This window comes from Myotis lucifugus, unplaced genomic scaffold (genome assembly GCF_000147115.1).
Source record: "Myotis lucifugus unplaced genomic scaffold, Myoluc2.0 scaffold_3, whole genome shotgun sequence".
Taxonomy (NCBI): Eukaryota; Metazoa; Chordata; class Mammalia; order Chiroptera; family Vespertilionidae; genus Myotis; species Myotis lucifugus.
In genome coordinates this window covers 5,930,340-5,953,899 of record NW_005871051.1, presented here as the reverse complement: position 1 = coordinate 5,953,899, position 23,560 = coordinate 5,930,340, and the positions used below count along the sequence as shown (strand labels likewise).

Sequence of the window (23,560 nt, the reverse complement as noted above, 5' to 3'; positions counted from 1 at the left end):
ATGGCTTGAGTGGGACTTAGGGGGTTCAGAATTGGATGCAGAACTTGATTATGTCTTGCCTAGGACTGTCCTCAGCTACACTGCTCACTGTTCCGAAATCACTCACGGGGATCCAGCCATCCTGAAATTCCTGAAGTTCTGTTGGTTCTCTTAATGGCCGATGCTTTTATTGCTTCTGGGACTTTTATGAATTTTTTAAAGAAGTCTTCCTTAAGCACGATTATGGTTTTTATGAGAATCTCTAAAGAGTCCACAATTGAAAATGAGGTGGAGTCCTTGGTTCTCTGAAAGTCTTTGTGATATGGCATTTTCCACAAAGTATTTGAATCCTAAGTCACATACAAATCACACACCTCGTTCTGTGCATAGAGAACCTCTCCATTATGGTTATTATCTCCCGGAACATCTTCTGCTGTTATCACATCAACAACACCGGGAAGTGCCAGGGCTTCTGAAACATCAATTGCTCTAGGAGAGAACATGTAAAAGTATACATTAGAGTTGCAGGGGTAAGTTCAGGGTACGCTATACATGATTCCGCCAACACTGGGGAAAAGTGCAATGGGCCTCATAACTACATCATGGACAATACGTTGGTATTCTGACTCTTGGCCATAGGTTTTTTCATAACTATGCTTTAAAAATGAATGATTCCCATCCAGAAGAGGAAATACTTTTAATTGACTTACATATACAGTAAGCTCTCGGTTTAAGTATAAAATTATTAATGCATTTCAGTAACTTTTATAGGGACAGCTTTTATTTCCTTACATTATCTTTGCATGAGCTCTGGTGCTGGTAACTGCCGCCAGGATGAGTTCTTGGGCGATGGGGGGCATGTCATCAACGTACACGGCTTCCCCAGTGGCATGTTTAATGGCTGACTGGTGCATCATGGGGTGGCCGACTGGATCTTGAGGAGGTTGGTGGGGATTCACACACTGTTCATGAAAAAAGCCTGTTATTTTACTGCCAGACATTCTCATGCACTGAACATTGGGTCTGTTATATTTGGATTACTTACAAGCCAAGAAAAACAACGGGCAACTGGGTATCTCTAGCTATGAGTCAGAGTTAATAAATATCCATTGAGTATTATGGTAAGGAATATATTCTTGGTTACAGGCTCTAACCAACTCCTCCCCCTGACCCCTCCCACACACAAGATGACATTGTTCCTGCCCTCAAGGATTCTACAACCTTGTTGAGGAATCAGAACACATACATTAACATAATGTGATCAATTTCATAGAGTAATAAAGAATAATTTACACAGCTAATATGGTGTTAGGAAAACACACAGTTTCCTGGGAGATTCTGGGTGGCTCTTATAAAGCAGGGAGGACTTCCTAGAAGCAGTAAATGTTGAGTGAGGTTTTAAAAAAAGGACCAACAGTGGCCAAGGAAAGGAGGAAATTTTAAGTAAAAAAGCTGAAAATAGTTAAGAAGGGAGATTCAAAATCAAATTCTTTGTGTAGTCTTGAGTAAAAACATAAACGCTAAACCAAGCAAGTTGTGTGTGGGTGACAATGGGTCACATCAGCTGGTTTCAGTAGATTTTATCTTTACATGTAACACAAAATATGGCTATTGAAAAGGGGGAAACACATGTGTAATGCATACATCTGAATGACTAAGCCTACTAGAAAGCAAAAACCCTACCCACCAACCTGGAACATCTGAAGTCCTCGGGGTGTTCCTATGGGGAAATTGTCTACAGCACTCATGAAATTTTCTGGGATATCAGGAAACTTCTGGGGATCCTAGAAAGAAGATTACTTGATATTCAATTTTACAATCTGAGTGACTAGCTTGGAAACTCGTGTAGAAGTATTTCAGATATTAGATGCCAGTTCTGCGGGAGAGCCCTGAGCTTCAAGTTCCCTAGGCTGGTAGCAGTTATTTGAAGAATAACTGCATCTACTTATGTGCACAGAAAAGTGAATGCTTTTTCCAGGAAGGGAAGAACTCCCTTCATGACCAGGTCTCCTTTTTGAACGAGTGGAAGTATGTATATACTTCTAAATGGATCTGTGCTTTCAAATCCAAGCCAACCTCCTGGGCATGTACCTCAAAGAAACAACTGAGGGAGTAGGCAAAGATGACTTGTGAGTTATCTACAAGGGTGCCCAATTACAGACTATTTGTGCCAGTGAAGAAACTAGAATTAAACTAAACACCCAACAACAAGGAAATGGCTACACAAATTATGGTATATCCATAAGATACAATATTCTGCAGTCATTAAAAATAATTTTGTAGAAGTGTACTTATTGACATTGAAAATGCTCATGAAATACAATTAAGTGAAAAAACTTGTGTACAGTATGATTCCATTTTTTCAACTTAAAAATATAAAAGTATGTATTCATATGTTAATTGTAGGATTACTGGATTAGAGTTGATTTTTTAAAATTTTGTTTCTCTGCATTTTAAATTCTATGATAGAATATATAACATAATAGAACATGTCATATTTTAGAGAATATATGATAATATATAATAAATAGAAAATAAAAACATATATTTAATAGATTACATACAATAATATATTAGATATATACTGATTACATATTAATATACTGAAATATGATATAACACATAATAGGGTATATAATAAAACATAATAGAATATGATAATACTACTAATAAATAATGTTAATAAAATAATAATAAAAAGGCTAGCTGAACTAAGAGAGTAAAATTCTCAGGCATAAAAGAAATGTGGGTATAATCATTTATCTGCCATTTGTGAGTCAGTTCATGAGTTAAGAGGACACTCAGTTGTGGGCCATATTTTGAGGAACTGCTGTGGAAGTCATTTTAAACTAGGCTAAAAAGGAAAAAAAAGTTAATAAAAAATTAGAAACAATCTAAATGTCTAAAAATAAGGAATAGACCAAATAATGGTACATAAACATGACATGCAAACTTATGTCATAATGTCACTGAAAAATATTTAATGACACTGAGAGATGTTTATATTACAAAGTGAAATAAGCAACCGGTTCTATGGTGTATATATGTGGCATATATACATACACATCCATAAAGAAGGTTTTAGAAGGATACATACCAAAATATTAATAGTGGCTAGCTACACTGATAGGATTACAAATGCTTTTTCCTCTTTTCTGGCTTATTCACATTTTCTAAATATTAAAGTTGGGTTATTAACATTTTTTTTCTTAAAATAGGGAAAGATGTTATGATTTACTTACTGAAGGTTTTTTGTGACAGCAGGTCAACTTGCATGCATATTAGTATTTGTTATACAAATTATAGGGCAAATAGAACACCAAGATTGTCCCCTTCTCAGCCCAGTAGTGAAGGAGAAAGGAAGGAGAGGAACAAAGAAGGACGAGAAGGGCCCATACTCAGTGCCCTTGATGGGTATCAAAACCATGCAGGGCAAGTCCTTCCTGTGCAGACTCCCACTCAGAATGTCAAGGCACCCAGAGACTCAGAGCAGTCGTTTACCATTTTATTCAGTCCTCGCCTCACTTTGAGGTAGAATTTGAAGAGTAAGCTGATCATGAGGGTTCGCTTATATTCTACCATGCCACCCTCAGCTCCTGGCGGAATGTAAATCTCATCCAGGACCAATCGGCACGCATCGCTCAGCATGTGGTCATCCCATTGCCTAGTAGGGAAGAATGCAAACATTCCACAGATGAGGCGAAGACACACTAAACTGATAGAACAAGGGAAGATGGGGAGCAATCTGTAGCCATCTTTGAAGTCGACACAAAATATCCTTAAATATTTCACCTGCTTTATTTAGAATCTGATGCAGTGAGAGAAACATCGATGTGAGGGAGAAACATCGATCTGTTGCCTCCTGAATGTGCCCCAACTGGAGATCGAACCCACAATCTAGGTATGTACCCTGACCGGGAATCGAGCCCACAGCCTTTTGGTGTATGGGATGATGCTTCAACCAACCGAGCCACCAGGCCAGAGTGTGATGAGAATTTTAAAGATCTACTCTCTTAACAACTTTTAAATACAAATTACAGCATTATTATCTAGTGGGGTCCCTAGGCCTGGCCTGCGAGATCAGGCTGAAACTGGCTCTCTGACATCCCCTGAGGGGTCCCGGATTGCAAGGGGGCACAGGCCAGGCTGAGGGACCCCACTGGTGCATGATTGGGGCCAGGGAGGGATTAGGGAAGTTTGCCAGCTGCTTAGGGACTGTGGTAAGGCTCTAGGGTGTGTCTGGCCCATCTCACTCAGTCCCAATAGGCTGGACCCCAGCAGCAAGCTAATCTACCGGTTGGAGCGTCTGCCCTCTGGTGGCCAGTGCATGTCATAGAAACTGGTCTACCAGACAACTGCCCCCTGGTGGCCAGTGGACGTCATAGAGAGGGCCTTAGCATATCATTAGCATATTAGGCTTTGATAGGTTGAATGGATGACCGGACGATGGGACACTTAGCATACTAGGCTTTTATTATATAGGATAGTCACCATGCTATACATTAAATTCCCGTGAATTATTCATTTTATAGCTGGAAGTTTGTACTTTTCAACCCCCTTCTTCCATTTGTGCCCACCTTCTCTCCCCCCCTACCCCAGGTGCAACCATCAAGATGTTCTCTGTATTGAGAGTCACGAGAGGAAGGCCATTTAACCTTTTAGAATATTTTATCTTCTTTATGTGGTTTAAGGAAATGTTCAGATATCTTAGGACACAGCATTGGAAATGTAGGTTAATTAAAAGTGAAAATTTGAAGGTTATATCTACTTTTATTAATTTGTGCAGTAATCTTATTACAGAAACGACAAAAAAAGAATTACTGTACCTTGAAATATGTTGGTTTTGGGGTGACTTTTATTTTCCTTATCTTTTTTTTTTCAGCAATTAAATTTTTAAAATGAATATATAGCTATATTTTATAAGCAGAGAAAAATCCTAAGTGCTATTTTCATTAAAATATTAAAATAGGAAGGCCTGGGTTCTATGTTCCGGACGTGCTGTGACCTACCTCCCAATGAGCTGCTTGCAGGTTTGGTTTGCAGAGACCACAGTGGGGCCAACACGCCCATAGAATATTTTAAGATCCTTGATTGTGTCTGTGCCATCTTCAAACTTCACACTCATCCCAGCATTGACAATGGCAAAGGCATTCTCCTGGCGTTGGGCCAGCCGCAGTCCCGACACAAAGTGCCACTGGAGGAATAAGGACACATATGTAATACCATAATCAATAAAGAAAAAAAAAACACTCAGAAAGGTTTGTGCTTGTCTCTACTGTGTGACAAACAGGGCACTTAGGTGATTATTAATAATACAAAGGACCCTGCTAATGGTCTGGAATTCTCACTGTTATTAACTGTAGAGCTGATGGTATGTGAGCACTGGCCCGTGTGTTTTACCTGCTAGTATGTTAATATTTAATCCTCACAGTAACTGTACTCATTTCCAATTTACTGATGAGGGAACTGAGAGGTTAACTAACTTACACAAGGTCACACAGTAAGTGGCAGAGCTGGGGTTCAAACCCAAGCCGTCTGGCTTCAAAGTCTATGATGATCTACTTTCAACTCCAAATCACCTCACCTGGCTTCGGGCAAACAACTTAAACTGTTTGGGTCTTAATTTTCTTTAAAAGGAGAAGATTGGGTTTGATCAGATGGTGCCTCAAAGGATGAGGGGAGGATCCAGAGGTGGGGTGTCTCTCAGAGCAAACTACCAAACCTTCACTTTTAACTAGTTTGGTGTTCTATGTAAATTTCATTTGCAGAAAGAATTCTACTGTTAAAAAAAAAAAAAAACAAAGCTTGAAAACTACAGCACTAAATGGCTTCCAGTGTTTTTCAGGTTTAAATTTGTCATTTTAGGTTAAATTTCATGATTAGTGTTAAATATTAGAGTGACAAAACGGGAGAACATCTCTTTGTGTGGCCAGTATCTTGGTGGGGTCGGGGAGAAGCTAACCCTACCACCACGGACCCTGTCAAGGATAAAACATTTTTGATTTGGAAAGCAAAGGTGATAAGGAAGTGCTGGAGACACTCGTCACATTTACTCTATGTACTGACTGGGGGGACTTTCCATTCCTGCTGCCACCACCCTCATTACCTTCTCCCACCTGAATTGTTGCATTAGCCTCCTAACTATTCATTCAACCTTCAGTCTACCCTCCAACCAATTTTTCCTCTATCTTACCAGTGGATTGATATTCTTAAAATACCACTTATTAAGATTTTACCTTGCTTCCGAGGTGGTTGTCTGCTAGAACATGTACCAAATAATGGTACATCTTTCCATAAACATGACATGTAAACTTATGTCATAATGTCACTGAAAAATATTTAATGACACTGAGAGAAGTTTATATTACAAAGTGAAATAAGCAACCAGTTCTATGGGTGTATATATGTGGCATATATACATACACATCCATAAAGAAGGTTTTAGAAGGATACATATCAAAATATTAATAGTGGCTAGCTACAGTGATAGGATTACAAATGCTTTTTCCTCTTTTCTGGCTTATTCACATTTTCTAAATATTAAAGTTGGGTTATTAACATTTTTTTTCTTAAAATAGGGAAAGATGTTATGATTTACTTACTGAAGGTTTTTTGTGACAGCAGGTCAACTTGCATGCATATTAGTATTTGTTATACAAATTATAGGGCAAATAGAACACCAAGATTGTCCCCTTCTCAGCCCAATAGTGAAGGAGAAGGGAAGGAGAGGAACAAAGAAGAGCGAGAAGGGCCCATACTCAGTGCCCTTGATGGGTATCAAAACCATGCAGGGCAAGTCCTTCCTGTGCAGACTCCCACTCAGAATGTCAAGGCACCCAGAGTCTCAGAGAAGTCGTTTACCATTTTATTCAGTCCTCGCCTCACTTTGAGGTAGAATTTGAAGAGTAAGCTGATCATGAGGGTTCGCTTATATTCTACCATGCCACCCTCAGCTCCTGGCGGAATGTAAATCTCATCCAGGACCAATCGGCACGCATCGCTCAGCATGTGGTCATCCCATTGCCTAGTAGGGAAGAATGCAAACATTCCACAGATGAGGCGAAGACACACTAAACTGATAGAACAAGGGAAGATGGGGAGCAATCTGTAGCCATCTTTGAAGTCGACATAAAATATCCTTAAATATTTCACCTGCTTTATTTAGAATCTGATGCAGTGGGAGAAACATCGATCTGTTGCCTCCTGAATGTGCCCCAACTGGGGATCGAACCCACAATCTAGGTATGTACCCTGACCGGGAATCGAGCCCACAGCCTTTTGGTGTATGGGATGATGCTTCAACCAACCGAGCCACCAGGCCAGAGTGTGATGAGAATTATAAATATCTACTCTCTTAACTTTTAAATACAAAATACAGCATTATTAACTAGTGGGGTCCCTCGGCCTGGCCTGCGGGATCAGGCTGAAACTGGCTCTCTGACATCCCCTGAGGGGTCCCGGATTGCAAGAGGGCACAAGCCAGGCCAAGGGAGTCCACTGGTGCATGATTGGGGCCAGGGAGGGATTCCGGAAGTTGGCCAGGAGGGTAGGGACTGTGGGAAGGCTCCAGGGTGTGTCTGGCCTATCTCACTCAGTCCCAATCAGCTGGACCCCAGCAGCAAGCTAATCTACCGGTTGGAGCGTCTGCCCTCTGGTGGCCAGTGCATGTCATAGCAACTGGTCTACCAGACAACTGTCTGCCCCCTGGTGGCCAGTGGACGTCATAGAGAGCGGTTGAGTGGCTTTAGCATATCATTAGCATATTACGCTTTGATAGGTTGAATGGACCACCGGACGATGGGACACTTAGCATAATAGGCTTTTATTATATAGGATAGTCACCATGCTATACATTAAATTCCCGTGAATTACTCATTTTATAGCTGGAAGTTTGTACTTTTCAACCCCCTTCTTCCATTTGTGCCCACTTTCTCTCCCCCCACCCCAGGTGCGACCATCAAGATGTTCTCTGTATTGAGAGTGACGAGAGGAAGGCCATTTAACCTTTTAGAATATTTCATCCTCTTTATGTGGTTTAAGGAAATGTTCAGATATCTTAGGACACAGTATTGGAAATGTTTACTTACTGTGTAGGTTAATTAAAAGTGAAAATTTGAAGGTTATATCTACTTTTATTAATTTGTGCAGTAATCTTATTACAGAAACAACAACAAAAATTACTGTACCTTGAAATATGTTGGTTTGGGGGTGACTTTTATTTTCGTTATCCTATTTTTTTGGCAGCAATTAAATTTTTTAAATGAATATATAGCTATATTTTATAATCAGAAAAAAATCTCTACGTGCTATTTTCAGTAAAATAGGAAGGCCTGGGTTCTATGTTCTGGATGTGCTGTGACCTACCTCCCGATGAGCTGCTTGCAGGTTTGCTTTGCAGAGACCACAGTGGGGCCAACACGCCCATAGAATATTTTAAGGTCCTTGATTGTGTCTGTGCCATCTTCAAACTTCACACTCATCCCGGCATTGACAATGGCAAAGGCATTCTCCTGGCGTTGGGCCAGCCGCAGTCCCGACACAAAGTGCCACTGGAGGAATAAGGACACATATGTAATACCATAATCAATAAAGAAAAAAAAAACACTCAGAAAGGTTTGTGCTTGTCTCTACTGTGTGACAAACAGGGCACTTAGGTGATTATTAATAATAAAAAGGACCCTGCTAATGGTCTGGAATTCTCACTGTTATTAACTGTAGAGCTGATGGTATGTGAGCACTGGCCCGTGTGTTTTACCTGCTAGTATGTTAATATTTAATTCTCACAGTAACTGTACTCATTTCCAATTTACTGATGAGGGAACTGAGAGGTTAACTAACTTACACAAGGTCACACAGTAAGTGGCAGAGCTGGGGTTCAAACCCTAGCCGTCTGGCTTCAGAGTCTATGCTGATCTACTTTCAACTCCAAATCACCTCACCTGGCTTCGGGCAAACAACTTAAACTGTTTGGGTCTTAATTTTCTTTAAAAGGAGAAGGTTGGGTTTGATCAGATGGTGCCTCAAAGGATGAGGGGAGGATCCAGAGGTGGGGTGTCTCTCAGAGCAAACTACCAAACCTTCACTTTTAACTAGTTTGGTGTTCTATGTAAATTTCATTTGCAGAAAGAATTCTACTGTTAAAAAAAAAAAAACAAAGCTTGAAAACTACAGCACTAAATGGCTTCCAGTGTTTTTCAGGTTTAAATTTGTCATTTTAGGTTAAATTTCATGATTAGTGTTAAATATTAGAGTGACAAAACGGGAGAACATCTCTTTGTGTGGCCAGTATCTTGGTGGGGTGGGGGAGAAGGTAACCCTACCACCACGGACCCTGTCAAGGATAAAACATTTTTGATTTGGAAAGCAAAGGTGATAAGGAAGTGCTGGAGACACTCGTCACATTTACTCTATGTACTGACTGGGGGGACTTTCCATTCCTGCTGCCACCACCCTCATTACCTTCTCCCACCTGAATTGTTGCATTAGCCTCCTAACTATTCATTCAACCTTCAGTCTACCCTCCAACCAATTTTTCCTCGATCTTTCCAGTGGATTGATATTCTTAAAATACCACTTATTAAGATTTTACCTTGCTTCCGAGGTGGTTGTCTGCTAGAACATGTACCAGCTCCTGATGAAGCAATAGATATGGGGCCCCAGCTCCCATCCAGTCTCATTTCATGGGGCTCCTCCAGCTGCCATTCACCCCAATCCCCATCCTCATGCTGTTCTCTCACCTGAAATGACCACCCTCTTCTCTCCACTGACCTATGCTTCCCTTCCCTTTTGAACAACACAGGGGAGGACTCTCCCCATCACAGGAACCACCCCAGCTTTTTGTCCACTCATTTCCTGTTTCCTATCTCAAGCCCTTCCTTTGAGATTTACAGACCTTGGAAGACAGGACACTGTGTCTTATACATCAGCGTGGTGTCTCCTGGATTTAGCCCCATGCCTGACTTTAAATTTTATTTAAAGTATTTGGTTAACAAATGTTGGTTGACTTGGAAGTATTTTATGGTAATGAACTTTCAGTTCACCAGGAACTTATGGGAGGTGATATTGGCGATAGTTTGCCTCAGTCTTGGCTAAAATGCATATTTATCTGAAACTAAAAATTCAGCTGCTCACACAAAAGGCTCTTCTTTGCAGAGAGAAGGCCCACAGAAATGTTTTTCTTTTAAATTCTTTTAAAAACAAAAGAAAAGATGAATATAGTAACAATGAATATATAACACTGGGTTATATTCATCTTTGTAATAACACTAGAGGCCCAATGCATGAAATTCGTGCAAGAGTAAGCCTTCCTTCCCCCGGCTGCCGGCACCAGCTTTCCTCTGGCACCTGGGACCTGGGCTTCCCTGGCAGCCCCAGCTTCGTCCGGAAGGACGTCCAGTCTAATTAGCATATTATGCTTTTATTATATAGGATGGTCATTGATTTGATTTTTTATGAACAGAGACCCATGAAGGCAAAAATGTCCAAGGTCCACAAAAGCTCAAGATGGCCCTGATAGGAAAGCAAATGAAATGGTCATTGAGAATCTGGCCATTCCTGAGCACAGACCAATCGTCTCCCTGCAGCTGCTGGTTGGGAAAGGAGAAGGCACTATCCCTGGGAGTCTGTCTATGGCTCCTGCACAGGGTTCAGGGTGCCCCTGGGCGGGCAGCGGGTCAGGAGTCCTTACCTGTGTAGAGTGGGGAATATACACAGATAACACAATCTCTTCTGACTTAAGGTCAGCTTCAGGCGATCTCTCAAGGAAATGGCCGTCTAAAGGAATCTGCCGTTCTCCTTCTGTCAGAGAAATGACCTTGATTAGAATGCACATATTCAATTGGAGAATATACAGCCAAGGGCAGAGGGGATGTATTCGGTGAAAGAGAGAGAGTGATGGCTGGGGGCCAGACAATGTGGGTTCTAGCTCCAGGTTCCACGCTGTGTCTCCTTAGGGAAGTCCCAGAACCTTTGGGGCTTCTGGTTCCTCATTGTTGGAATGAAAGGGTTGGGCCAGATAAGCTGAAAGGCTATACAGAAGCAACCCAGTTTCACAAACGGGAAATGGGGAGAATGTATTTCACACATGGGAAACCTGAGGTCCAGAGGTCCGGAGAGGTTAGATGACCTGTCCCAAGTGCTGGAGGTGGGACTAGTGGCAGAGGTGGGTGCCTCAGATATAGCTTCTTTTCTTTAAGCAGTTTGCCCTGCTTTCTTATTTGATCCACCATATTTTTTAAATGTGATTTTAATCAAAGACAGGGTTACAACAATAGTTCTATGAATAATATGCACTGCTTTTATTTCCTTAAGTACAATCATTTTCCCTTGGCAAGGATTAAACCGGTTGTGAATAAAGAGAGAAGTAATGAGTCATGTGCCCCACAAAGTTGATTTTGTTTAAAATGAAAAGTCCTAGAAGAAAAATTCCACCTTTATGAAACTCTGAAATCAAATATGCCATAAAACTTTGAAACCACAGAGATGCACCTCAGACATTTTTTGATAACTGCTTTTGGACTGTGATGAATGTGACCAAACAGTTAAGAAAAATTATTTGGTGCAGTAACTTATCTATGAGATACAGAATATCTAGAGAACAGGATAATTGATCTCAGCTTCATCCTTATGTTTGAGGGAATGTAGTTGTCACCTATATGTATTTGGTAAGTCTAAGTTGGATATACTTGGGTTCCCAGGTCATAGCTCATGGAAGGAGGTACCTGACATTGATAATTATAAAACAAAATGCTTAAAATTGGTCTCTTACCTTTAGATATCAGATTGATGGTAGCACTTCCTGCTGCTAAAATTGGATTTAGGTCAGAAAAATTCGGCCTGCTCACCACATGTCCTCCTAAAGTCTAAATAAATAAAGGAGACATTTCTTTATAGCTACTCTTAGCTATTTAACAGATAAGCAGTTATGCATGCAGGGATCTTGTGTAAGCTTTTTAATTCTCTTCTCTGCATCGTAGAAAGATCTGGCAGAGCTTTGGGGCAGTGAAGTAGATTCGGACAACATACGGGGCAAGGTTCTGACCCCTGACTCCATTCAGACTCATTGCCTGAGAAAATATTCCTTTCCCATGTGTAACGAGGAGACAGCTGTCTCTGAGAACTGGCCCTAGAGTGAGTGTTCTGTAACACAGGGGAAGATGCAGACTGCAGCCTGAGGAAACTCTAAAGAACCGGGAAATGGAACTCATTTTCTAAATGTTTGCGGTGCTGCTGTGCCCAAACTGTCAATAAGGAGGACATTTGAAGGGAGCTAAGAAGGCAAGATGATGAGAGGAAAACATGATCCAGAAAAAGGGATAGAAGATGCCCAAGGTGAAAACATATGGTGGATTTTGAGAATCAACAGAAATAGAGCCAGAGACAACTAGGAAAAATGTGTCCCCCTCTCAGCGCCACTGAACTACTCACCTTGTGTGGAATGGGTAGTGGTTTGAACCAAATTTCTCTTAAATCTTAGATAATAGGAAACCTTGATAAACTAGATAACTGGGGATGTCCAAGAGTTGACATTTGGGATACACATGTTTGGAAACTGACCTCATCGCAAAGCTCTAAGAGGAGAACCATCCATAAAAGAGTATTTCAGAAAGGCAGGCTCTTGTTTACTAAACCTTGGATAAGACACCTTTCACAGACTGTTAGAACCAGACAGGATCTTAGAGACAGTCCATTGGGTTGAACCTTAATTTTTATTTTTAATTTCAGAGAGGAAGGAAGAGGGAGAAAGGAATAGAAACATCAATGATGAGAGAGAATCATTAATCAGCTGCCATCTGCCTACTGAGGATCAAGCCGGAAACCCGGGCATGTGCTCTGACCAGGAATCGAACTGTGACCTCCTGGTTCATAGGTTGGTGCTCAACCACTGAGCCATGCTGTCCGGGCTTAATTTTTACAATGGAGAAACAGTGGCTTAAAATGGTTTCTCCAGGATCATGCCACTCACAAGTGACAGGCTGAGATTAGAATTTGGGCCCCATCAGATTCCAGGAGCATAATCTTGTTATATAATATGCTGCTTCTTACTCTGGGCACACACATGCACACAATGTGACCTTCTCGAGCGCTCTGCGCATGTGCACACACACACACACACACACACACTCATGTTGCAGAGATTTATTCAACACTGCCTTGTTGGGTTTCCTCTTCAGAGTGATGTTTGCTCAACTGAACAGAACTGTATGGCTGACTGTACCTATGGCCCATTTCCTATGACACTAGAGAACCTACCGCCATACTCCTGATCTGGACTCCGGCAAGCGTCCTCAGGTGCGTCCGGAGGGCACGGTAGGTCTTAGTCTTCTCCTTTGGTTGCTCCGAAACAATAAAACCTAAGGCATCATTCAGCTGGGCGAGGCTGTAGCCCGCCCCGATGGTCACCCCTGAAAGTAAAACACTGGCATGAAACCTTAAAGGAAAAAGACACCTGGGCTGCATGGAAGCCACCTTTCGAATAGATCTTCCCTTTTCTCATTAACTGAGAATGACAGGAACCAAAGATGAAGCTCATTTCTGTCAATTTTCATTATTCCCAGATATTAGGTACCAAATTCTTTTTCTCAGTCACGTGTACGGTCATATATGCATATACGCTAATATATTTCAACCACAGATATTTGAAATTTATTAGTTTATTTCTAATTTAGTGTTTTCTGGAATGTATTGATCAAATATAAAATTTGCAGCCAAGATTTTATAAGGTTCTTAAAAGCTCAGTAAGCCCGAGTGGGACTTGACCTGCACGTTCGCGTTGCCCGCTTGCCTTCCTTCCAGAGCCGTTGCTTCCTACTGTTCCCTTATCAGAACGAGAATAGACACCCACCTGTGCCTCGGGTCGGTTTACTGCAGGTGAACTCACAGGGGATGCTTTGAGTAGTGATGTCATCTAGTTTATGTATTCTTTTTTAAAAATATATTTTATTGATTTTTTTACAGAGAGGAAGGGAGAGGGATAGAGAGTTAGAAACATCAATGAGAGAGAAACATCGATTCAGCTGCCTCCTGCACACTCCCTACTGAGGATGTGCCCGCAACCAAGGTACATGCCTTTGACCTGGATCGAACCTGGGACCCTTGAGTCCACAGGCTGATGCTCTATCCACTGAGCCAAACCAGTAGGAGGTATTCTTAAGGGGGGCAATACTGCCCCAAAGGGGGTGAAAAAAACCTTTTCCTTTTTATGTATAAAGCTCTGATATACATACTGTACATAAAAAGATACATTGTCTCTCTGTGGTTTTAAAATTTCATGGAGAGATGATTAGAGAAAAAAGTTCTATTGCCCCTCTGAGAGGCAGCAATAAAGAGATTGAGAAACATTGGCTTTGATTCTGTAGGCTCTACCTCCCCAACCCTTGCTCCCCCCCTCACCAAGTACTTCCATAATCTTCCTTCCAAACCCCCACTCCCCCCGCACCAGCCTGGCTTCCCCCTGCTCCACCTCTTTCTGGGAGTGTAAAAGGTGAACAGAATTAATGGGCAGACTGACTTCAGATTAGCAGGTCAGAAGGGAAGCAGACAATTTTCCGTTTGATTGCTATTTACTCACTGGGGAGAACCCATTTTATGTAGCATTTTTAGCTCCTGTAGCGTGTTCTCCATTCAGATGCTGAGTTTTGGTAGTGGATGGTGGGATATGTTTCTCAGGCAGCCTTATTTGCTGCATCATGCAAAGGAGTACTTGACTAAGAGTAAGAAGACATGGGATCTAGTCCCAACTTAACCGATTGATAGCTGTGCGAAGTTGGGAAGGTATTTCAGCCTTTAACTCTACAAATGTTTGGGAGAACAGAGATCCCAAGGCTGCCTGCTATGTATACTTCCCAGGGCTGTTGTGAGGATAAAGAGAAATGAGATATGAAAGCACTTGCTAAATTGTTAAAAGAACGTAAAATAAATAAGGTTATTGTTCACAGCTAAACGTTCAAATTTTGTAGTCTAGTTTGTGTGTGTGTGTGTGTGTGTGTGTGTGTGTGTGAGTGAGTGTGTGTGTGTGGGTGTAGATGAGCCTTAAACAAATTTGTGAATCAGAAAGTAATGTCTAGCGAGCTCAGTTGGTTAGCAGTGGTTGGCAAACTGCAGCTGGGCAAACCGCGGCTCCTGAGCCACATGCGGCTCTTTGGCCCCTTGAGTGTGGCTCTTCCTCAAAATACCACGTGTGGGTGCTCACGTACAGTGCGATTGAAACTTCATGGCCCATGCACAGAAGTCAGTATTTTGTGGAAGAGCCACATTCAAGGGGCCAAAGAGCCGCATGTGGCCCGCGAGCCTCGGTTTGCCGACCACGGGAGCGTTGTCCCGTACACCAACAGGTTGTGGGTTTGAATCTTGGTCAGGGTATATAGCTAAGTTTTGGGTTAGATTCCCTGTCCGGGCGTGTGTTTCTCTCTCTCTCTAAAATAAATAAAAACAGCCCAGTAGTGTGGCTCAGGGTTGAGTGTCGATCTATGAACCAGGAGATCACGGTTTGATTCACAAGCTTGGGTTGCAGGCTCGATCCCCAGTAGGGGGCATGCAGGAGGCAGCTAATTAATGATCCTGTCTCACTGATGTTTCTATATCTCCCTCTCCCTTTCTCTCTCTGAAATAAATAAAAACATATAAGAATATTTAAAAATAAAATAAAAACATATCTTCGGGTGAAGGAAAAAAAAAAGAAAAATAATGATGTCTAGCAAGACGCTTTCCTACCAGCCAGCCAATGTCTTAAGTCTTATTCAGTCACTCTTCCCATACCTGGCTGAACTACGGGGCACCTTCCCGCCATTACGGCTCCCATGACAATGCAGTCCTCAGTGACACAGCTGAGTGGAGTGGGTTAGTTTGAAAAAGCTCACAGAAAACACAGAGTAGATGCTCAATAAACATTTTTTGAATTATTAAACGAGGTCAGATATTCTATGAAGTGCTCAAATCAGCCCATTTTATATAATGAACAATCCACCAACAGCCAATCATTACATATTTGAAAAAGAAGGTGCATACCGTTATCTGTGCTGTCCACAAAATACAGTTCTGGAAGCCCAAATGGAGATATGAAAACTGGATGGAATTCATCTTTGAATTTAATGCCGGGTCCTCAAGGAGAAAAGCATTTAAAGCAATTAGGAAAGGAAGTCAATGAGTGCTAATAGATGTTGCTTATGGATAATCAAGAGGGAAAATGGTGACAAAAAAGACATTTGCAAAAGAAAGCAACAAAGCATTCTAAAGGCAGAGGCATCCACTAGTAAAGATGAATTGCATTTATGAGGAGTTTAAAGAGAGACACAGTGTTTGGGTTGCCTAAAGAACAGACTTTAAAACACCCACCCACTGCAGTGTTCCCCATGACAAGGGGGGCCTTGGGGTACTTGGCTTTCAGCTCCAGGAGGTTATTCAGGGCCACAGGGGTAATCCAGGTAGTCCTTTCCCCTTGAAATGTCAGCCTTCTCTTGCTTGGATCTTCTGCCATCCTCTGTAGAGAAGCAAAGCCCATAGACTTTCAGGTAATATACACTGTTCTGGGTGACCAAATGGCCCGCTGGCCATTTTAGTTTTCTGATGAGACCTAACTTCTAGGGAACAGGAAAGGGTGGCTTTGTTTGGGACCAGATTTGTAAGTTTTGTGTAGGCACCACTGCATTAAACATCATAATAGATGTCTGTCCGTCAATGGATGTCTGTCCGTCAATGCCTGCATATAGAGTAGAGCAGACTCTGTTTGTGAAGTAAGTGTGTGAAGAGGAGGCCGCATGGTATGATGAGTGTCTAAAGGGCCTGGCTTCTCGCTCTAGTTCTGTCCCAAGAGTGACTCAGAGGGGCCTCATCTTTGGGATTAGGATTTTTTGGTAGGATAAAAATTGCTTATAGGCAAAGTTATCCTTGAAAAACATAGTGTATGTGGATGTTGTTATAATGTATATATACACATGTGTATATCTATATCAATATGTATGCATATAGTCTTTAAATACAAGGCGTGTCCAAGTTCTCACACTCTGAGGGGTGTGCAGGGACTGAGACTCTGAAAAGCCGGTAGAATCATATCCCTCATCTCATGCTCTCTCCAGGGCATAGTCATGGAGTAGAATGATGGGCCTATCACACTGATTATATTATTCGCTCTCTCTCCCACCTGAGTTGAAATCACAGAGGTTAACTGTAAAAATAACTTAATTCCATCATAATAAGTATAATTTGAATTTTACTGGACCGGTTGTACAAAATGCCTTCAACGTATCTCACAGAGTAGCTGTGTGACATTGGGTACGTCACCTACAAGCTCTGAGCTCAGACTCTTCAACGAAGGGGGTGGGACCAAATCATCTCTGAGGTCCTGGCAGCCCCACGCCTCTAAACTATCTGCTTCAAATTATTTACAGTGGAGCTGAACAAGTTCCTGGAAAGGGGTTATTATAGTGGACACAATTCCAACTTCTACTGTCTAAAGCTCGGTAATTCCACAGGATAATACAAACTTACTATAGCACATTATGTTTTGAAATAAAAGTAAAGTTTCTTACTATCAGTTCGGGAGGGAATATAGGTTCCTGGGTTGGATCCAAGGGCTGGAATTCGTCTTCATTATACAGTTTGGTACATATCTCGACAAAACAAAACAAAATACAAGTGGAACTTCAGAGTAACTGGGAGATGCACAGGAGTCTCTAACTGTGGGACTTCAGAGTTAGGGCCTGATCCTTTGACACCTCAGACACTAAAGGTGGGTGCCAGGGCCCAGGGTGCCCCCAGTGGGATTCTCCCCACCTTCGGAGGACCATGACGGTGCCCCTGGAAGCTTTACTGAGCTCCGGACTGGCTCTTTGGGTGTCAGGAGTTGGGTTTTAAGTTTCTGACTAGGTCTCAAGTGTTATTTGCAGATACGTATTTGCCATGAGCATAAAGATGCACCACTGCTTATGTCGCCTGATTGGGGGTCACGGGGGGGTAAACCCAGATTAGCACAGAAAGTTGCAATGCTTTTGACAGAGGACAGCCTTTTGTGGTGACTGGCCTCATGAAAGTCAGGGGCCTGCCCATTTGGGGGACTTTTGAAGGTTGTTTATGCCCAAAAGAGTAGATAACGTGAATACATTTGGATTTACGTGGGTATTTTTCAGTCAAATCCAACTGCAGCAGAACATACTTACCTTTTCCTGTCTACTCACAAAAGACCCTTCCTCTTGATCCATGCAACATTTTCCCGATCCTTTCATCTGACAAACATTTGATGCCTTCGGAAGGAACGCAGTTTAAAACAAAATCATTGGTTGATTCTTTAAATTCTAACCTGAGTACCAGGCAGTGTCCAGGCCCCACAGGAGGAGGTCATAGAGTGTGTCCTTGCCCTCAAGGACTCTTAATGGGCTGGGGTGGGGATCAAGGTATTCATTCACTGAACAGCTAGAGAAATGGCAGGAACGTGTACCACGCTCATGATAGGGTCTTGTTAATGGTCTCATTGAAGTCTCAGGGGAGGATGGAGAGAGTTAGAGGAGTGCTTGGTCAGCAGTTAAGGTTTCCCACTAAAACGTGAGGTAAATGGAGTGTAGTTGTAAGGTGGTAACTTGAAACAAAACAAAACAAAAAGGCTCTTTTTCCTTGTAAGGGTCAGACAGCTTGGATCTTTAATGAACTCATGGGAAGGCAGACTGCCTTGAAGACCTGCTACACACACATCTAAAGAAATGGAACACCTGAGTTTATCTGCATGTTAGTGTAGCTATTCTGAATTATTTGGATAATTTAAGTCCCAGACCATTGACCTTAATTTTCAGGACCTTTCGTGTAGAACCAAACGAGTGTCTTGGGCCTGAGTTCACTGGTCAGGGACTGCAGCTCTCAGGTGAATAATGATTCCTGTCTGCCCTTGTCATGTACAGACACGGCCTGTGTCTGTGGCTGTTCACAGGCCACTAGTTTGCCTTCATACATGGAGACAAGAAGACCTGGGTTCTAGCTCCTGCTTTAGCACATGCTAGCTGGGTTGAGTTTGTTAAATTAGGAAAATAAAACATGTTCCAAAGAGGTTTGTTAGATTAAATATGCAATAGGTGCGCACAGTTTTTGACATTAAGAAGAGCTAAAGTGGTGGCTTATATTTTCACTCAAGTCTCTGGGGAGGACTTGAGTAAGGTAATTTCCTATGGAGTTAAGAAGGGATTTGGATATTGTGACAACGCTATGCACAATAAAGGAACTAACTGTAAATGTCTGAATGTGGGGACCCAGAATGAGTGAAACAAAATGCCTGTCTTTCTATAGATTTCATCTCCAGGGAAATAATTACATAGCATTGGGTTGAATCATATGAAGTTGTTTTCATGGGTCAAGAATGGTGGAATATTGGCAATTGATATGGTTCAATTCAAATAGTATTTTACTCAGGATTTAAAATAAGCTAGGCTTTTTGAATTCTTCATTACTGGCCTAAAAGTAGTTTCTTTTAAAAAATATTTAGGATTTGGAATTAACTTGTATACCTTGAGTTGTTTTGGTCAATAGAAATTTTATATAATTAATTTTTGCAATAAAAAATGGGTGCTGGAAAAACACCTCACTGAGACCTCGTCGCAAGTATGTCTCCTCTTTAGGATCATCGGTTACTACGCTGGTCAGTTACTGCAACTCCATGCACTCATCATGTCTTTCCAGGCTTAGTCTTCTTAAGCCTCCTCTGTGTCTTCCCTTCCTGTTCACTAATTCTCTTTCATACATGTTCCTTCAAAGCTTATATACATGGCATAGAGGATATACTGAGCTTTTAATAAGTTTTCTTTTCAATAGATGCAAACTCTATTGAAGAAAATGAAATATAGATTAAGAAACAATAAATCAGCTGAAAAAAATTTTATACATATTCTTTATTTTAACTTACCATGCAGAAAGTATTTCCACTTTCTATAATTGGTCGGTATCCAGTACAGCGACACAAATTACCTGATTAAGAAGAGATCAATGTTTAACAAATGATATAGAAATATACTGCATATTTGTACTTCATGCTTTCAGTGGAAAGTTATAATAGTAATTAAATTCTGTTTTGCTTCCCAAACCAGCAAAATTGCTCTTTGGAACAGAGATGTTCTTCAAAAATAGATCTTGTACCAGAATTTACAACATAGACTCATAGTGGTCGCTATGTGAATTACAGACATAGAATTTGGGAGGAAATAATTCATTGCTATAAAACTGTGTATATTTTTTTTAAAAAAGCAAGAAAAACCACAAAATATCTGATTTTTCAAAACTCTATATACTTCATTAGTGTGGGTTATTTCATTGAACAAAGATTATCTATTGTTCAAATCTATTCAGGTTTGGTTAAAATTATCATTGAAACCATAGCCCAAAGTTTTAGTACTTAGTGAGAAACTGAACATTTTGAGTAAAGAAGTTGTTGAGAGACAAGGAAAACTACTAGACTCTAGTAACTAGAGAATATTTCCATACCAGTTACCATAAATATATGTTGAATTTTTACTTTGTTTTAGTCTACATCTTTTCATCATAAAACTGAATTTCTGTCTAGGTCTTTTATTGAAAGGGACCAAGAGCTTTCTTATAATATTCAGAGATTTGCTCCTACAGCTTTCTCCTAAGAACTAGTGACCAGTTACTTTGAAACTACGAATGTTTGTTACAGAAGACTACATTTGATAACATGACATGCTCTCTTTTTTTTGTAGAAAATGGTGTTTGTTGACTTAAACTTGACAGCTATTTGTTATAGAAAATTGAATTCATCACCAAGCTTATTATGATAAGTAATTGCTATCTATGACCTCTTTGATCTTATAATGAACCCAACCAGAACATAAAACTATAAAGTATCTGAAAGCCTATTCTCTTTGCATAATTAATATAAGTAGAATTCATGAATGATCCTAACAGATTAATTTAAAAATAAACAACAAAATCTTGTTCTTCCATACTATCCAGATTTCCACTTTTAGAAAAGATTCTAATGAAAGTATTATAAACAGCCCATCTGAATGGCTTTGCAGAAGGACAATGGGTTCTATTGAGGGAGAAAGTTTTGTGATAAACCAATATAGCCCCAATTCTTGGCCTCTTGAATGACAAAATGAAGGCAGCACTGCCTGGAAAGGACTTGGGTAAAGAGAGGTAGTGAAGAGGAAGCCCAAAGCTGTGCCACAACTTCTCTCCATGGCTGAGACCTCCTTCTCTAGTTACTTGGCCAATTCCTATCTCAGGTCTTGCCTGCAGAAGGCCAGGAAGGCTCACCTCCAAGAGCTTCCATTATTTGCTCAGGGGTCGGCTCTGGGTGGTTCCTCAGCAGCGTGTAGATGGACATCGCCATCCCTGGGCTGCAGAAGCCACACTGTGTGCCATGACACTTGGCAAGTCTTTCCTGGGAAGAAAGGGTACATTATTTATGCATTAAGCCTTTGGTTTCCTTATCCTGGACAGGAAATAAAAGAGAGTGAGAAATAACAATTTACTTCATCCACTCTATACAAAGAACCTATGCCATGAAGATGTAGATGGGAGACATGACTCTGGGTTCCTCTGTGTGACTTTGTCCCATGTGTCTCTTGCATGGTGCTCAACCAACTGGCTCAACATTTTTCAAACAGCACGCCCCCTGAGATGAAAGCCACATAGTTCAACTATGGCTAAACTTAAAGGACAGATATTCGATAATATTTTAATAATTATATATGGTATTAGGTGGGTACTAGACTTATTGGGGAGAAGTCAAGCATAATATTTACTTACTTCATCATCTTGGGGGGAACCTTGGAAGTTAAATAAATGTCTAACCACTATGCTGTACACCTGAAACTGATATACCATTGAATATCAACTGTAATTGAAAAAAATAATTATGTTAATGCAACAATGGCATATGTAACCATTAAAAAAAGGGACAGACATTGTTCTAAAGCTAAAGGGAAATGTGGCTGTGTGGTTTCAGATGTGGCAGATCAACTGGATGTAAATGTGGTGGTCAATCTTAACAACTGGGTCTCTGGGGAAAAAAGTCCTGATTTGTAGTTTCTACCAATTTTATTTGTGAAAATATTTCCAATAGGGCTGGTGTCAGGCTTCAATGTGATGTTATTGAATCTGGGAAGAGATGTATAGTGGCATACCATTCTACCAAGTAGATATAATAGACAAATAATCTTAGGGGTATAAACAACAGTAAAATGTAGTAAAATAATTAGCAGATGATGAGTAATGATATTTATTAACTTTGTTTTTATCATTACTTATTTAATGTTAAGTTTGTATAGTTTCATTGTTAATAATGGCTGTGTTTAAAGAATGGCTCACAAAATTCCCCAAAATTTAACAATCTGCTCTCACAAGCCAATATGAGGTTATTCCAGGGCACTACTGAACAAATCCAGCATATTGAGAGAGACCTCTGGTCAAGATGGTGGAGTAGGTAAATGCTGTGCTTGGCTTCTCCCATGACCCCATCAAAATTTCAATCAAATTATAAAACAACCATCACTGATAACCACTGAAGACTAGCTGAATGGAATTCCTACAACTAAGGATTTAAAGAAGAGGCCACATAGTGACTGGTAGGAGAGGCAAAGACACAAAACAGGCTGATCCCACACGCACCTATGATGGTTAAGAACAGGGTGGGGTACCTCGGCTGTGGAGGGAGCAAGGGATCCCAGCCTCATATCCAGAGCACCAGTTGCCAGGAAGAGGAGTCCTTACAATACTTGGCTGTGAAAATCAGCAGGGCTTCTGTCTGAGTGAGACGGAGAAGTGCTGGAGACCCAGGCATCCTCTTAAAGTGCCCAAGCACAGATTTACTTACCCACAAACATTTGCCCCAAGTTCCAGCAAAGGGACAGCAGCTTGAAAAATGCCAGGGACATAGGGCACCTGAATCATCTGGCTTCAGGTGAGGGCTGGAAGGGTGGCTCTTTCTTGGACAGAAACCCCAGAGTGCACACCACTGTTCCTTGGTTGAGCTCTCCCCCCACATAGCCATCTGGTGGACACCATTGTTCCTATGTTCAGCCCTTCTCCTGCCCGGCCTGCTAGTACAGGTAGTGCCAAATCTGAGTCTCCAATTAATTTGACTAACACTGTTCACCCCACCCTAGTGATTTACTAAGAACCTGCCCTACCAAACTATGCACAAGCCTGAAACCTCTTTAAAGTGACAGTTCTCGGCCTACCCTGTGGACTTTCCTAAAATATCTTAGAGATACATGAACTCTAGACAAGTAGCATCTGGCCCCAGCATGCCTCATACCTCTGGCACAAGTGGCAGCTGGCCTCGGTTTGCAGCCTAGCCTTTCCCAGGCACCTCTAGGTCCAGCACAGGTGGCAACCATCTGCAGATCACTTTGTAGCTTCTACCTGGTGGCCTTGGGCCAGGCACAGCAAGTGACTTGGTCTGCACCAGAGATCCTCCCAAGAGGTCCCAGAATCATCATACATGGTTTTAGACCACACTGGAACATCAACCAATTAGCTACACAAACAACAGACCCAAAGGGTGGCCAGTGCAGGCACTAGAATATTGCTAAAGCAAAACCACTCCATGGAAACAGCCCCTGAAAAACAGCTTGTCTGCTGT

General features: G+C 41.3%; 1 protein-coding gene and 1 long non-coding RNA gene across 2 annotated transcripts in view; both read right to left on the bottom strand.

Moving 5' to 3' along the window:
• Nucleotides 1-15,766, bottom strand: part of LOC102432042 (aldehyde oxidase 4-like) — a 50,143-nt gene extending 34,377 nt beyond the window's left edge. Inside the window, 9 exon segments of the mRNA XM_023763137.1 lie at nt 354-468; nt 772-941; nt 1,671-1,778; nt 6,841-7,003; nt 8,344-8,528; nt 10,667-10,776; nt 11,747-11,840; nt 13,231-13,382; nt 15,736-15,766. Of these exon segments, the coding sequence (XP_023618905.1) occupies nt 354-468; nt 772-941; nt 1,671-1,778; nt 6,841-7,003; nt 8,344-8,528; nt 10,667-10,776; nt 11,747-11,840; nt 13,231-13,382; nt 15,736-15,766 (1,128 nt within the window).
• Nucleotides 15,767-19,861: 4,095 nt separating this feature from the next.
• LOC111827456 lies at nt 19,862-23,003 on the bottom strand. Its single transcript, XR_002831043.1, has 3 exons — nt 22,790-23,003; nt 21,229-21,355; nt 19,862-19,920 (listed from the first exon to the last, which is right to left on the bottom strand). It is a non-coding gene; the product is annotated as an uncharacterized LOC111827456 (long non-coding RNA).
• Between the last annotated feature and the right edge of the window lie 557 nt (nt 23,004-23,560).